Source organism: Apteryx rowi, unplaced genomic scaffold (genome assembly GCF_003343035.1).
Source record: "Apteryx rowi isolate R43461 unplaced genomic scaffold, aptRow1 scaffold_150, whole genome shotgun sequence".
Taxonomy (NCBI): domain Eukaryota; kingdom Metazoa; phylum Chordata; class Aves; order Apterygiformes; family Apterygidae; genus Apteryx; species Apteryx rowi.
In genome coordinates this window covers 1,000,032-1,017,987 of record NW_020447753.1, presented here as the reverse complement: position 1 = coordinate 1,017,987, position 17,956 = coordinate 1,000,032, and the positions used below count along the sequence as shown (strand labels likewise).

General features: G+C 37.3%; 1 protein-coding gene across 19 annotated transcripts in view; it reads right to left on the bottom strand.

Annotated features, from left to right (window-relative positions):
- NAA16 (N(alpha)-acetyltransferase 16, NatA auxiliary subunit) overlaps positions 1-17,956 on the bottom strand; it is a 75,389-nt gene that overhangs the window by 18,372 nt on the left and 39,061 nt on the right. For 3 of the 19 annotated variants that reach the window (XM_026058934.1, XM_026058937.1, XR_003252363.1), the window contains one exon: positions 14,220-14,266. The exons of 13 other annotated variants lie outside the window; for them this stretch is intronic. In XM_026058934.1, coding sequence (XP_025914719.1) covers positions 14,220-14,266 — 47 coding nt within the window. Of the gene's footprint in view, positions 1-8,003; positions 8,174-14,219; positions 14,267-17,956 lie in introns of those variants that run through there. 3 more of the 19 variants (XR_003252361.1, XR_003252365.1, XR_003252364.1) reach the window with 2 other exon arrangements.

The window sequence follows — 17,956 nt, the reverse complement described above, 5'->3', positions numbered from 1 at the left end:
GCAACAAAGAGGAGACAAAACGGTGTGGAAGAGTAAAAGCAGAGAGTAGACAGGAACAAGGTCATTTATATTACTGAAATCTATTTAAATATTTTGCATATTGTTATTTAAGAGAACTGAAATTTGTTACAGAATAACTAGTCACTACTTACAGTTCTGTACTGTATCAGGTAATTTATATTAAAAAAAACTTTTTTCCACTGTGAACATTACGACTGGTGAAGTACTACACAAAATTTACATATTTTCTGCAATCTTTGCTTTAAAAATATAGTTAAATGACAACTACATGTATTTGTGTTCCCAGTACATAAATCTGTATTTTACCTACCCATACAGATCTGCATAGCACTACTATTGCTTACCACAGCCAATGAAGCAATTTTCTCTTTTTGTAATTGACGAAGCAAACTTCCCTTGAATCAGATGACTACTTATTTGAAAAAGACGACTCCTGGAGACCCAAAAATTCCACCTTAATGGGCAGCAGAAATATGTCTCAAAGCTAAATAAATCAATCCCTTTGTTTCCATCTCAAAGTATAATTCAACTTTGACAGTAATTCCCACTACCAACATAGTAAAAGCTAGTAGCACTTGAACAAAGCTTTCGGGTTCCCTGAGTAAGAACATTTCTTATCCAGGAAAATGAGGCTGAGCTGGAGTTTGAGACACCATTTTTTCAGCAGAGCAGAAGAGATGTCGACTAGATTTTTTAAAAACCCTTTGATAATATCTATGTATCTTACTACATAATAGCTATGTGAAAATTTGAAAAACAGCTGCACTTATCAAAAGATCTAGGAACCATTTGCAACTTGCTTAGTTATAGAGTTCACAAAGGAAAACAACTGTAGTAGAACTTCAGAAAAGTCATCATGTTCTGGAAAAGATGGATAGATACAGACTGGACAGCAACTTGAATGACAGAAACTATAAAAGTCTTTCAACAGTAGTAGCGGCAAGGTGTTTGCCCTGGGCCAGAGAAAAACCATGTTGGCATTAACAGATAGAATCCTTGTGACCAAATTATTAGGAATATCTTTCACAAGAGAAAAACAAGTATCTACTGCATACCCTGAAAGAATACTCTAAATTCCTTGGGGGAAATTGATAAAAAGAAAAAAAATTGTCCACAAAAGCACTATGCCAATATTTGGAGTCTTAAGCTACCCTGACAGGTTACCTAACAGACAAAGGTGCTCAAAGAGGCAAGATCAATGGCCCCTGGAGAACATCTATGAACTTGGTACCAGAGTTAAAACAGGAAAGATAGAAAGCAGCTGCTGGCTCACATTTCTGGAGAATAGGCCTTTGATAGCAGTCTAATCAGGGCTTGTGCCTGATCTGTGCCACACAAATAAAAGCAGTACCAAACCATCCCTTTCTGAGTTGGGATGAAAACAAACTCAGGGCTGGGTTGCCTCTATCACCAGTCTGTGCATGAGACAGTGGTATTTACACATACACACACACACACAACCAGGCAACACTATAAAGCTGAAAGCTGCAGGAGTTGAACCCTCAAGATAATGAAGGGGAATGATGCAAAGAATTGGTTTTGAGCTTCCTCTCAGCATCACGTTAAATGGCAGCTTCCTCAGAAACACTGTAGAGCTAAAAAAAAGCTCTGATACAATAATGGCACAAACAAGAACATCCTCCAAAATAGCTATTTCCTGATGGATTTTCTTTCAAAACTCCCTCTGCTCACAGAGGCGTCTTCATAGCCTCCCTTTAAAGGCTTCTGCAATTACTTGTGATGGGTAAGACACGGGCATACAGCTTGGCAAGGAACTTGGACCTCGCTAAGGTTCCTAGGGGGCATTGCACAGGAGGATCCTGCTCGGAGCCAGTTAGGCTCTTGCCCAAGATGTAAAACTGCAACCTGGAGTCTCCATCTTCACAAATACGGAGACTTAGATCTGAACCTTCAGTTCTGAAAGATACTTACGAATGGAGATTTTTTGAGGTTACAGGGGCACACTTTTGATTATTGTATCACACCTAGTATAGCCTTATCACATAATGGTATTTCATTCCAGGCAAATAAACATAACTTTCTAGGTGAAAATACTGAGGGGAAGGAAGTTTCAAATAAAGAAACTGACAATCAACTCAAAAAAAAACCCTCAAAAATTCAAACTAGAAAAATTTTTAAAAAAGGCAACTACAAATTAATTAGAAAAAAAGTTTCACTACAGCCTAACAAAAACAAGCAGCAGTTCCATCTAGAGCCAAGAGGTGAGTGGCATGAATTGAGATGTGCTTTTTACTGAGGCAGAGAACAGAGCATACAAAATGTGAGCCAGCTGGCACATTTGCACTGCACAAAAGGTCCGAGTTTAGCTCATACAGTGTATCCATGCAGGAAGGTGCATATGGGCAATCACCTAACGAAGAAATTCCATTTCTTATGGCTTACTACTAAAAAATTAACTAAAAGAATATCTAAGATCTCAGCAGTGTTAACTCTTGATATCCTAAACAGTTCATAGAAAAACTAAAAAAGCTCTTTAGCAAGCCTCACTCTGGTAAATTTTTTTTAAGCAACGTTCCTTCAGCATTTCAAAAATGCCCCATCTAGCTACTTCTAAATACGAGATAATGACATTCCAGGTTTATCAGTGTAAAGAAGAAGACAAGAAGAGGGTATACAAGTATTTGAACACTTCTAATTTTATTCAAGGAAGGGGTATATAAATGCAACAAGTTTCCTTAGTGTCACTTGAAAAGCTTCTGCTCCACAGCTTATTTTATAACTGATATAGTTTAATGGCACCAGGTAAGGTATGAACCACAGAATAAGCCCATAAAAAGAGACTATTTATATAAATTACTCCCACTGTAAAAGACTATTCAGCCTCCTACAGAGACAATTTCCCTAGTTTATATTTTAGCGTATGGCTAACATTTTTGAGTGGAATAAAAATGATAATCAACTAAGAACTATTTTACAACCTCATGCTGTGAAAGCAGAAATGGGATAACAAAGAACAAATTGTCCCCTCCTTAATAAAAACCTCCTCAGTTTTCTTATGAATCTTAGACATATATAGACTCCAATTTGTCTCTGTGAGAGCAGCATCACTGTTTATTTTGCATAACACACAAAGAAAATGTTGTTTTGACACATAGTTCAAATGCAGAAGTAGCTTCATTTATAAAGCAATCAACTGGCCATGAATACTCACTTCCGCTTCCCTAAGAAAAGCACTGTTAAATGTGTGCTCTCGTACACAGGATAATGGGACAAAATCTGTCACTACCTCTAAAACACATATCTAAAGGGAAGTTTCACAATCACTTTACGTTGACCTAAGTGTTAACTGCCAAGAAATGTCAGTGAGTTTTCAGTCAGATCCATTTCTTGATCTAACCTGCTAAGTAGCTGCACAAAATCCCTCATCATCTTTCAGTGGGGAGCTACTCTCCAGTCAACTTCAAGTGACTGCAGAAACACCTTCTGTCAGCTTGCAACTTGTCATCTTGGCACAAGCCATGAAAAATTTTTACTATTTACTTTTCTATAACTGTAATCCAATGGTATATCTTGGTTAGTGACTAACTCCAGCATTCCTCAAATTGTGTTGTCAAGAATTTCACTAGAGAGCTACTAGGACTGTCTAGCCACACAATGCATTAGCTCTGCAATACCACATTAAAAACAAAGCAAAACAAAAACCCACCACAAACAGAAGAAAAAAACCCAAACCTGGGAAGTTAAATGTTTCCTTTACTCCTGACCATGTAAGCAACCAGTCCATGTGTTTCACAAGTGGCAAAGAAAGTAGCCTTCCTAACAATCTGTGCATTTAGAGCTGATATACACCATACAGAAGTTTGAGAAGACATTGTTTTATCATAGAAAGAATGAGATACAAGAGCTTTATTAGTTCTTTATATTTTCTTTTACATTTAGTTTCTTACAACCAAACCCTTCCATTAATGACTCCTGATCACTTATAAATATACAACACATCCAATACAGAGTCAGATACCTTCAGTATTTTAAATTAATTAAAATCAAGCTAGAGCACCTTTTTTTCCTTAAATTAGGTTTGGAGGTGACTTATGTGCATCATTGCCAGGAAACTACATGATGTCTTCCTAAACACTACAGCTGCACAGCAATAAACCTGTGTGTGTAATGTGCATGCACTTGACCTCATACTATCAAATTTTATTCTGAGCAATCTCTCAAGACAACGCTAAAACTCTCTGCATAAGCAAAGACTACTTTTGCTGTTCACTGTTGCTGGCACTGGCACAGCTGCTCCTGAAAAACAAGTGCTGCTTTTTTCTGATGTCAATACCACTACTGAAGGTACAGACAATTTGAAATACTTAATTCCAGGAAAAAAAAAAATCCTCCATTTATCTAAACGACTTTTAGTTTGTAATCCTCATTCAAAACGTAACTTGTAACATGGTGGACTCTATGTATTTTGTACACTTGCTCAGCTAAGACAGGTTTTTTTTCAGGGCATACTCTGTGCAAGTGTAATAAACTGGAAATTTATAATATTAGTAGCATATTATACACATTGCAATTGTTTTGCAATTTAGACCAAACCATGCAACACTTCAGTCATGTGTGAATGCATTAACCATTTTTTGTCTTGAGAGCCGCGCTGCAAATTATTTTGTCCTGTATGTAACGGGCTTTGCACATGGGAGTTATTCTTGGAGGACAGAACTATCAGTACAGGAAAAACAGCCCTGTACACTAGCTCTGTAGAGAACAGACTACTCAAGCAGAATGGCAACTAAGTCACAGAAAGAACATTCTTCATTAAAAAATATACTGCTGTGTTGGAAAGGTCCAGCATGCATATGTTTACACATTGAAGTGTAACTGCACAATTGTTTGAAGCTGTGGAACAATATCAGAAGTACAAGATCAGTCTCGCATTAAAAAAAAAAAGTTTCAAATGTAGTAAGTTAAATATTAAAACAAACCCCCAAAGTCATTTTAAAAGCAATGTTCTTTGAATATCTTTATAAACAACCTGGTAAGGCATCTCAACAACTGGGATACTACCACAATACCATCTCGAATGGAGAAATGCAGAATTCAGCCAGACTTGGAAGTGAGATCTTAACTTTCATAAGGCTGTTTCTTGCTGGGAAGTGTCAGTAAGGCTCAAATCTTGTTGAGGAACTCTAGCATCTTTCCATTAAGAAAATAAAAGCATGACTAGGGTAATGAAAATTTGTTTCAAATTCAACCACACATTTAACTACTACTATCAGTATAATGAGACTGTATCAAAATCGTGTAACTGGCCTCAGAACTGGTACTTATTCAAAGACACTTCAAAGAAAATGTATATTGGCTGCAGAATAGGTGTAGCAAATGCAGTGCCTATACTAAAGCTACAGAATACTTTGAAGTATGAACACTGTATCATTTTAGCAAAAATTAACAAATTCGACCAGCATTTTGGAATTAATTTCTTGCATCTGCTATAATTTTTTTGAAGTGAAAGCAAACACAAATTAGCAATTTAAGACTATCAATGAGAAGTTACACAATTTAGAAAACTTTTAGGCAGGAACCACAGACTCAGCAGGACAGAAATACTACGGTCAGAACAGAGACTTACTTTCCCCATGAAAATTATCCCATAGTGGTCAAGCTGTAAAATGTACAAAACAAACACACAGACACATACATAAAACAGAAGCTCAGGGACTGCATATAACACTGTTAAAGGCTTGATTCTTTAGTTTCTCCTCTGTTTTCATGCTTCCAAGCACTGCATTTTCAAAGGAAGCTATGCAACTTCAACATGACAGTCTATACTGAAATCTATGTATAATTTAGATAAGACTGTCCAGTTATCTGCTATCTCCAAGTACCTAAAATGAAGCCTCTAAAAAGTACCCAGTCCTGCACATTGTTTAAATGTATCAGACCTCTTCCTTCTGGAATTAATTCAAATGGATAAACAGGCTATAAATGGGATATTACTTTCCCAGACACACTATTATAGAGATGACAAAGCCTTATGAAACAGATTTCTATAGTTATAAATTGTAAAGTCATGCTAGGAAAGCACTCTACAGGGAGGCATAAGGATTTGAAGTTTACCTATCTTTTCAAATCACTCCACCCCACCCCAAATTAATCAACACTTAATAGCAAACTGCAAATAGTTATTTGATATGGTAAAATGGCAGATACTTTTTCTTGATATAATGAGAGTAGTATGGAAGGAAAAAACAATGCTTCAAAGCCAGAAATGACCAGCTGGCTAAGCGAGTTTCTGTTCTACTGCCAGTGATGTCTCTGATTTACACTAAAGGCAACAGGTTGTAAGGTACAAATCAAGGATCCACTCTCAAATAAGTGTTGGAAATCAAGTTCCCCAGCAACATTATGTAAAATGTTTAATCATGGTATATTTTTACTAAAGAGGCCTTGCCACGTATAATATACACCAGACAGTGAATGAAGCAGAGAAAGAAATGGGATGAGGTTATATGAAGCTACTGGCACCCACAAAACAGATTTTATATTCATTTCCATATTGCCATAAAACATCTAGAACCAGATTTTCTAAAGTTTTGAGCATTCCACATCATCTGAGGTCAATGCAAGCTACTGAAGGTCAAAAACTCTGAAACCATAGCTTCTGGGTTATATAACCAATGCCAGCAAAATTTGGCCTTGACACCTTACTACCTGTTTCAAATATGTGAAATGTGGATAATATTTCCCCTATCTTTATTACACTGTGTCAAGATTAGTATCTTGTAAGATGTGACATGAGCCACTGAACAGCATACAAGAAAACTACCAAACAAAACAAAATTTGGATGAGATCGCGGTATAAAAACACAAGGTTTACGTTAGAAAACAAAAGATACAAAGAATAGCTTCATCCACTGAGTCATCAATGAAAGAAATCAAGTAAGAAGTATTCACCTGATAAGGCAACTAGAGACTTTCTGTAATGCATACTTAGACAAAAAATATTTTCTAATTTTAGAGCACTTGACTTCAATTTTGCTAATATTCCTTTTAATGATACATTCATAAAACTGTTGACATAATGGAATAAGTAAGTTCCCAACGGCAATACAAGGTTGTATTGAAAGGTTTTAAGACACTTATATAAAAACAAACTCTTTTAGAGTTAACCAGTGCTCTAAAATGTCACTGTGGCCAACACACGCAAAACTGTTTTTCACAGCAATTAGTTCTGAAAGCTCTTGGATAAGCCTGGGGACTGTATAAACAAAAGAAAGCAAACAACTTCATAGCAACAGAGTACCAGTAGGAACTACTGTGACCAGAGCTGTCAGGAATACTTATGGGTCTTCAAAATGGTATTTGGAGCAATTATTCACAGGGTAGGCCAGAGACCATCCTTTTCCACCAAAAAAGTGCTCTTTATGAGAAACTGATAAATGAGGTGCTATGTTTGTCAGCTCTTGGCTTACATGTTAACTCAGAGACCCAAACGATCAGTCACCAACATGTTTTACACTACTCATTCTCACTAGAGAGTGGAAGTATAAAATCCTGGCACCACCTGAAACAGTTTCTCATCCTTCTTCTTCCTCCACTTATTTTAAAATTTCCTAACTCCTCCTTTAAAATACAGTTATATATCAGAGATAGTATCTTTTGATGTGAAAGTACCAGCTATTAACCAGATCCTAAATGAGTCCACTTACCAGACTTCCACTCCTAGAATCTGAACTCAGAGACACTACTTTCTCTCAAAAACTAAACTGACAGAGGCAGCAAAACAAAAGGCTGTACTCCTTGGTTGATCTTAAAGAGTTGTTTCATCTTAAAATGTAGAAAGAATTAGAGTGGAACTAAGTGTTTTTCACTTCTTTATATAATCCACCAGTAGTTTGCAGATGACATCTAACTATAAAAACAGTTGCAACGTCCTTTATATCCTTTAGCTTTCCACATCAAGGAAAGAAAACGCCATCTTTCTTATAAGGGGTAAAGAAAGGTCTTCAGGGGAGACAGCCTACCTTCCTGTGTAGACAGTCTTACACCTTTTTTTGAGACTGATGTTTCTGATGTTTCTTCCAGCCAGACATTCTCTCTCATCCAGTATTTCCTCACAGAGTCTCCATGTTTTAAGTTACTCAGAAATAGGACACATGTGCGCTAATGTCGAGCTTCAATGGAATCAACGCACCTGCAACACAATCGACGCAAACCTTGATGTTGACTAATTGAAGGTCTTTACTCTTTGGATTTTAATCTCATGGATACAGAGACCAGCATGTATGGGGAACCAAAGAGTATTTCCAAATATTGGTCAATTACAAAGAGAATGATTTTTTTTTCCAAGCATTTCAAGACCTCTCTCTTTTTTCCTTGTGGAGAATATCACAAATAACTGTGTTCATTGTTATTTCTAATACATCTGAACAGCAGTTTACAGAATGTGAAAATTCTTATATCCCATACAGTTGCTTCTACACTTAGGTTTATTAGCTTCCAGCAAAATCATTCTGCCAAGAGCTGCAGCTACATTCACTTGAAACAGTAACTTTGCATGAACAACAAAACTCATAATAATGCACTGGCACTGCTAAACACAAATTTTTGCTTCTTGAAGATGCCAACAACAGACTATGGTTAAGACTAAGTTTTGACAAAATATTTATATGTTGTGCCTACTGTGTGAACTATTTTTAGGTACCCAGATATCAACATGTTGAATAAAATTTGAATGCCCAAGTATGTTTATTTAAAAACTAAAGTCTGATAAAGAAAAACCTGGTAAGTTTCAGCACTCTATAGCAGGCTTTTGAAATGCAAGGTTTAACATCATAGAAAATTTAGGTAGACTGGCCAGTTTGCTGATACCCATGTTTTAACAATAAACAAACAGGAAGAACTAGTAGCTGGACAGTAAGTCTCTTCCATGCCAGAGAAAAGGATCAAGAAAACATCTATATCAACATATTCCATATGCACACAGACTGTGTGGTACTGAAACATTTTCTTTGTAAATGCCCCATGCTCCTTAGAATGTATAAAACACTCACACTTCAAAACATCTCACTCGCACAGCTGTACATTAAGCGGTTGTTTCAAAACGCTCCGCAAATAATGAGAACGAAACTTTTCACACTACTTAGAAATATCAGCCATAAGTACAAATTCCACAATATCCATGTTTTTAAAGTCATGTTTTGTTTAAGTAAGGTTTCAATGTTCTAGAGGAAAGAGGGATATCTTGTTAGTAAAAAAAACAAATTTCCTTGCATAGAATGAAGCTCCCTTTTTATTATAGCCTTCTATCTCTCATGCTTAGAATTAACTCAGTTTAGTTACTCACCTATAATTATCTTGTCCATGATTGAAAGGGATAGAAACAACAAATCTAATTTGATATGAAAACTACCTCAATAGCATGCTTATGAATTTACAGAATGAAAATTATTACATCCCATGCAGTTGCTTCTACACTTAGGCTTATTAGCTTCCAGATGATGCAGAAGTTTAGCACTCAATGTCAAGAAAATCAAATGAAAAAAAAAATCCCAAAGCAGTACAAAAAGAATGTGTCTTAATGATGTTCTCTTTAAGAGGACTACTTTTTCCAGAAGTAACTGCAGCTCTTCAAAATAAGTCATCAATATAGATCCCACTACACACAAGCACCTCCCTCATAACCACGTAAACCTTTTTTTGAAATCATGTGTTAGGTTTCAAACAGCTAGTGTTTTTTATTCTCACACGTTCAACTCAACCCTCTCTTAGAGACTGCCATTGCAGAAATCATTCTGTAAGCAGCTGCACATAAAACAAATATCGTAATATATTAAGAGAAACAGAAATGTGTGTAAATTTAAAGCTGTAAAGGTTCAGAAACTGCTACTCAAACACCCGAACTGTTCCTTCAACAACAATGGAAAATGAAGGAGACATGGTATGGACCACTGGGAACATGAACCATCCTGTCCATGAGCCCTTCAAAGTGCAGAGTCCTCAGAAAATAATGTATTTTTGAACTGCGTGACACACACACTCATGAACCAAATCCCTAAGTAGCATTATCTGTTTGGAGTCATATAGGTTTTTTTTTAACACCTGTTTTCTCACCTTCAAGAGACAGAGTATACAAAGACCATGATCTTTTCTGGTGAAGAATTTGTATGAATTAAGAACTCCAAGATCAAGAAGATGGATCATGGGATTCATGTGTTATAACCTCTCAAAGAACAGGCTATTTTAGTGTAAATAGCTATTTTAAGTATATGCTATTTCAGCTGTCACTGCGGGGTACAGGAAGGCAGTATCTGCTTTGGATAGTGAGAATGATGAATAATAGACACTGAAGTTCAAAATATTCATCTCCAAAATACACCACTTAATTTATCCCTTGAGAATCTTGTACGAGGCATTTGTCAAGCATTAAAGAAAGAACCATTCCACTGAGCACTCAAACTGTTGCTGGATATCAACATAGGAAGATTAGGAATTTAGCACTCTCTGATCCTACCACAGAGCCAGACCAACAGTCCCTGCTGTACGACACTGCAGACATCTGCAGCAGGTTTGCCAGACCAAACTGTCTCCATCAGCCTGCAACTACTGAAGGCGAGCATGAACCAACCTGTGAAGTAGCCTGGACACTTTATTATGACTTTACTAGCATTTTATCTGTATCTCTTCCTCCTTTTTTCCTTCACCAACTAGGCCAGGGCAAGTAAATTCACTGCCAGTGAACACGCACAGCAACAGCATGGCCAGGTGACTGCTGATTCCCAAGAAGCACAAAAATTCTTCATACAGCTTAACTGTTGCTCTTTACTTGACAATAAAAGCAGGTCATCACTGACAAAATGCAGAATACACAGCTATTATATTGTCTATTAGAATTTGCACTGTGAACATTGCAGAAATAAAGAGGGATGACATACATGCCACTTTGAAGGCTCTAAACTCCAGAATGTAGGATGGAGGACTGTGCTAAATCAATTATTAGATCCCTTCATATCTATATGTAGCACCTAAGCCTAACCCCAGTACATTCTTGAATAAACAACCTGCCCTTTTGGGAAGGAGCCTAACCTGAACCAGTACTTACAGATGCTTCATGTGACATGTGGTGAGCCATGTATGTACTTACATATAGCCTAATACTAAGGCAAGCCGGCAGCCTTACAGACAGTCATTCCCTTGCACTCACAGCGAATACATTTCTAGAAGGTAGATTCTGTGACAAGTACCTACCTTTCCCCTTTATGAATGGTCTGTGAGGGAATGAAACAAGAAACTCTCAGAACTGAATAGGGGGCTAGGTTGGCAAACAAATACAAAAACACAAATATAGATTCCAAATCACAGTATTCCGATTAGTCACCTCCACATTCCTGTACGTATGCACTCATGTATACAAGGATAACTGTCTTCAATAAGCCCTTCTGCATTAGGTGTTTACTACAGGATCTCAGCACTGGCAGACTGCTGTCCAAAATACATTTATCCCAATGTAATACTCAAGTACCTATCACAGACTACCTTGTTGGCCAGTAAGTCAATAGCCACGAGTTGATCCTAAACTTGTGGGTGAAACTCAGTAAGAAAATGCTATCACAGAATCATTAAGTTTGAAAAGGACCTCTGGAGATTATCTAGTCCACACCTCATGCTCATAGCAGGGTTAGCTAGAACAGATTGCTCAAGGTCATATGCAGTCAGGTTTTGAATATCTCCAAGGATGGAGACTCCACAATCTCTCTGGGCAACCTGATACCACGCTTGACAACCCTCACAGTAAGAATGTTTTCTTATGTTCAAAAGGAAGTTCCTGTATTTCAAATTGTGCCCAATGCCTCTTTTCCTGTTGAGGGCACCACTAAGAAGGATCTGACTTCATTTTTTTTCCCTGCTCCTCCCATCGGATATTTATACACATCGATAAGAATCCCCTTGAGCCTTCTCTTCTCTAGGCTGAATAATCGCAGCTCTCAGCCTCTCTTCATATGACAGATGCTCCAGTTCCCTAACAATCTTCATGGCTCTTCACTGGACTCACTCCAGCATGTCCATGTCTCTCTTTTACTGGGGAGCCCAGAACTGAACAGGACACTCCAGATGCGGCCTCACCAGTGCTAAGTAGAGGGGAAGGATCACCTCCCTCAACTTTCTGGTAATACACTTCCTAACAGCCTAGGATAACGTTACTGGACTTTGCTGCAAGGGTAYTTTGCTGACCAATGTCCAACTTGTTGCCCACCAGGACCCCCAGGACCTTTTCTGCAAAGCTGCTTTCCAACCTGTCAGCCCCTAGCCTGTACTGATACATGGGGTTATTCCTCCCCAGGTGCAGGACTTGGCATTTCCCTTTGTTGAACTTCATGATGCTCCTCTGTCACGGTCTCCAGCCTGTTGAGGTCCCTCTGAATAGCAACACTTCCAGTCATATGGTTTATCAACCACTCCTACTAGCTTTGTATCATCTGCAAACTTACTGAGAGTGCACTCTATTCCATCATCTAGATCATTAATGAAGATGTTGCACAGTATTGGACAGAGTTTTGACCTGTGGGGGACACCACTAGTTGGACTTCGTGCTGCTGATCACAATCCTCTGAGCCTGGCAGTTCAGTCGGTTTTCAGTCCATCTCACTGTCCACTATCCAGTCCATACTTCATCAGTTTGTCTATGAGGATGTTATGGGAAACAGTGCCAAAAGCCTTAGCAAAGTCAAGGTAAACACTATCTACTGCTCTCCCCTTGTCCACCAAAGTAGTCACTTCATCGTAGAAGGCTGTCAGGTGGATCTGCTGACTACTCCCAATCACCTTCTTGTCTTTCATGTGTTAGAAATGGTTTCCAGGACTATTTGCTTCCCAGGGATCAAGGTGAGCTGACTGGCCTGTAGTTTCCAGGATCCTTCTCCTTGACCTTCCTGAAGATAGGAGTGACACTTGCTATCTTCAGTCCTCAGGCACTTCCCCCAGTTGCCATGATCTTTCAAAGATTATCAACAACTCCCTCAGCACTTGTGGATGCATCCTATCAGGTCCAAAGGACTTGTGTACATCCAATCTGTTTAAATGTTCCCTAACCTGATCCTCCTCTATGGAGATGTACATATTTAGGAAAGCAATGAAAGTGATACCCATACGTCTTCAAAATCACAGAGAAGTTGGACACTTTCTTTATTGTCTGGGTATCTCTAACTTGCTATTTTTATCAGCAACTCTCAGAAGGCTTTAAAAACATTTACAAGTGTTGAGGCTGAAATGACAACCTCCAAAGGAAAGATGACAAAAAGCTTTATCAGTAAAGGTGCTTAGAATTTCTCTGGATTACACCTCATGAAGATTTCTTTTTCGTTCATGAATAGAAGTTGTCAGTGAAGTCACTGACAAATGACATCTTCTGCTTTTCCTTGATACATAATGGATCCATTCTTGGACATGTGAGAGAGTAGACACTAATATGATCAAGATATCACCTAAGGCACCAGTTAGGCTGCAGTTGAGCAAACTATTCTCATTTTGTTGCACTCATGCTCAGTTACAGAATATATGCAAATGCCTTAGATCAAAAAGAGACTCTAAGTGTCCTTTTAGAGAAAAGCAGAGAATGATTCCTAGGAGAGGAATAAAAGTATCCAAAGTTCATCTTGTTGTCAGTGGATGGGGGAAGAGGTAAACTCAAACTGCCTAATAACAGTGGGAGGGGCTTACCAATGGATACTAGTGACATCAATATTGACCCTGACATTAAGACAAGCAACATCTTCAGTGCCTTATTTGCACCTGGTACTTTGCTCTTACTCATGCATATGGGCAGTGGCATGGAAGATATTGTAAGGACACTAGGGTTTTTTTGCACCACACATTCAAAACTGCTCTTGATATACTGTTAAGCACTGTTTGAAGTGGATGCTGTTAGTGCTGGGTCTGCACTGTAAAGCTGATACTGTCATAGCTCACACTGAAGCTGTGATGGAAAAGGTTGCAGGGCAGAGGGCTCAGTGTTTCAAACACAAGTACTGGTGATTTTTACCATTCTTAGATGATCTTTTCTTGCTGTTAAAACTCTTGCTATGGCAACAGAGATTAAACTGAAAAGCTTCCTTAATCCCAGTTTGATGAATTCTTTTATATTCAAGACTGAGAAAGACTTTCATGTAACCAATGAAGTATAAAGCAAGTCTCACATCCACTAAGTTAAAACGCAGGTTGAGAAGAAAAAGTGAGCTAAGTACCTGCTAGGGACATGTCCTCCTCCAGGAGGGTTAGGCATCTGCTGTACCTGCCAATTAAAGGCACAGAATCAATGCATGAAGGGTACAGTTTAAACCATGGATTTAGTGTTCCCCACAATGGTGTTTAGAACAAAGTGCGTTCCCTTAGTAAGTAACTTTCCCCAGAATTTTTCCATTATGTGAAAAAACATCCAAATAAATTTAACATGGAAAAAAAGAAGTCCCAAAAAACAACTTAACATGGAATGAATTTAAGAGCTGAGAAGAGCAGTCAGTGAGACATTCATGTGGTTCCATCTTGGTATCTTGAACAATAACCAGAACCAAGAGTGTGTTATAAGAGCATAAAAACATAGAAGAATTGTACGAAGAAGCACAGGCTGGTATTCAAAAAATGACTGAACTCATAGACCAGATACGTGTTTACTGTGGAATCTATATAATGCATTCTCAGTGGAGTATAGATGATAATAGTTCCATGTTCTAAAAGCTATATTAAATCAAAACTTATTGAAGAAAAGAATGGGATGTTGCTGGTAGAGTTTGTTATAATACATGAAACAACATTAAGCAAGTTGCAGAAATATTCAAAGACTATATTAGTATTTTCCCTATCTCAGTTTCTTCCCTCAATTTAGCAGCCATACATTAATGTAGAATACTATTAATAATTAGAATACTATTACTACATTAAACAAATTTTAGATATAAATATAAGATTATGTTTTTTCTGAAGACTGAATTTTCTATTCACGACAAAAAAGAGCAGATCATTCTGTTCCTGAATGACACCTATCTAAAGGATATACCATACAGAAACTCAAGAACGTTCTTCTCTTTTAGTCAGGCTTTAGTAAAAACCACACATCATTCTACACACTAATGAAACTGTTACCTTAATGCAACACACACAACTGGAGTAACAACTTATCCGTGAAAATGTGAGAACTTAGTTTTCTCTGGAAATACTGGTGGCTTGCATTACACTTGTGACCCTTTTGCTATAACAACTATTTCGGTGCATTTGTTTCCATATAAAAAGAGTTCCTTTATGCGATATTGTGAAGAGTCTGCTAGCTGTCTTAGCAACCGAAGAATTAGCCAACTGACACACTGAGAACAACAACTGCAAAGTTAAACACACTGTCTTTACAAGATATTACAAAATCATTTCTGAGAAAAGTAAATAATGAGCTCAGAATGCAGGTCTGTTCCTTAACACTAGTGATCCGCACAGAAAGGTCTCAGTTCTTGTTCAGACCAGCCATTTCCTTTCTTGCCTCCAACTCTGTTTGTAGGTTCAGGTATGTATTTTTACATTTGTAAGCTCTCTGCCTTTTATGTAACCACACTCATTTTATAGTACCACAACATGACCAAGAATCTCACATTCCACATTTAAAAAGCCTCAAACTATATTTACAGCATTTTGTAGCTGCTGCTATATAATGAGCAAAACTAGGACTTAGCTGATTTCTTCACAACATACAACAGCTACTTTAACAATCATCTGAAAAGAATATAGTGCTGACCATAAGTGCTGACCATAAATCATAATTCTTTTACATAAGAACAAAGCCATCAAGACAGCATTTTATTAAACAAAAAAGGAGTTCTGTGATTGTTCTAATAAGTTGTAGGTAAAAAGTGATCTATAACCAAGTATCAGTGATGATATATGACTGAACACAGTCTACTTAGCATTAGAAATTTGTTTTGAATAAGAAATTCTAGAAAATACATTAAGACTCTGTTTGACAGTCTGTTGCCTTCTAATTCATCTTTTATTCAGATACAAAGGCATAGAATAAGGCTGTGAACCAATACAGCAAGTTGAGAAGCTATTAGTGCATACCCTTAGCAACTGTAAACAGGGAGCATAGCAACAATTATCATCTGAAAAAAGATGTTGAACTCTTTACCTGACATATCCTTACTCCACATTATCTGTATCCTCATTACATGGAAATTAATTGCCAATATTAATTGCAGAAAAATAAACTGATGATAAAAATCTCCTTTTCAGTTTGCTTTTGTCCAGCACTCCAATTGAAAGTCCCTCTCATGTTTCTCATTTCAAAATCATTGAAATGATTTTGTGCAACAGCATGGTATAGAGGTGAATTTAAGATACTGAACAACTACTTTTTTTTTTTAAATAAAATAGTATTTTAATCATCAAAACCTCTATCCACGCACAATACATGTGGTACAAGTAATACAGTTTCTGGACAAAAGACAACTGCTAGCTCCATTCCTTCAAGCTCCTTCTTGGCTGCCCCTCAGTCTCTACTTTTACTTACATCTCCTCCAGTCTAGCAACTTGATGAAGAGGAAGACAGACATACTACTTACCAGATTAACAGAACGACATGAACCCAAATTAAGTTACAATTCTTATTAAATAGGAACTTGAAGGATGAAATAATTTATTAGATAATTGACTTCTAGAATTAGGAAGCATCAGCCAGATCACTGTTTTACAAGCAGTCTAGGCCAACAGAATCTGCAGTCAGATCTTTGCTACAGAAGTGTGTACAGTAATTTACAGCAAAGGAAGCTCAACACTCAAATCTGTTTTCAACTAGCTTCCAGAGTACTTTCAAAGTCTGCCTTAAGTGTCTCTGAAGCACATAATTATCTCATAAATCTCTCTGGGTTAACAACTTGGACCTAAAAGGTTACAATATTGATGACTGTAGGTGATGAAACATCCTGCTAATCTGCTTATTCCAGGTTTCACCATCTCTGTTACCTTCTCAAAAGTCCAAAGTTTCAATTATTTAGCAAATCTTTAACTGCTGCTTTTTCAACCCTGTTGTGCAGTCAAATATAAATCTCTACACATCAAAAATTGAACATGAGGCCAACACAGAGGATTTTTTTCTGCTCCAGAATTTTAGGGAAGACAAATTACTTGCTTAAAATTAATACAAAGTACACTACAAGTCTTGGTAGAGAACAGTAGTATTTATGAAGAAAAAAGCTGTTGAAGTTTACTTCAAAAACAAACATAAAGCTTTAGGAATGCCAAGAAGCCAGAAGTCTACAGGAAATCTTTCTTTACTGAATAGACATTGAAACCCCATGTCTTTGTTTACTTGAACAAAATCTGTTCTAGCAATTATCTTAAGAATCTTTTCACGCAAAAATATCTTTACGTTATTGTACTATGATGTCCTTCCTATTTACAGTGCCTAGTGTGACTTAATCCAAATGATCTGAAATATTAGTTCTATTGTAAGTGTGAGAAAAGACTAAAAATCTTTCACCCTTAATCCAAGTAAAACTCACTCTTCGGAAAAGTGATGAAGAAAGAGTTGTATTCCACACTGCTGTTCACTTAACATTTTCTAAAATATTCATGCAAACATATAATCAACTCCCAAATGGATAACTGAAAAAGTGGCCCTTTGCCCCTATCAGCACTTCAGTCATTCAGTTTTAGTTTTTTTGGGAGGACACTCTAGATTGTTTCCAGAAGCAACTGCTATCGCTTGCTCAATGTTACAGTTTCACAGAGTGATGATAATAAGATGACTACATTAAACATACCTATATTAATAACTACTTTGAGAACAAGTATAAACAGTTCCCACACACACCAGTGAAACAGATGAGACACACTGCAGACACCTTGGGTTCAGACATCAGTACTTAGGTGACCATAATGTAGATGACTATGCTCCCTCTACAGTCAAAAGAAACCTACCAAGCACAGTCGAAGGAGTCTAGAG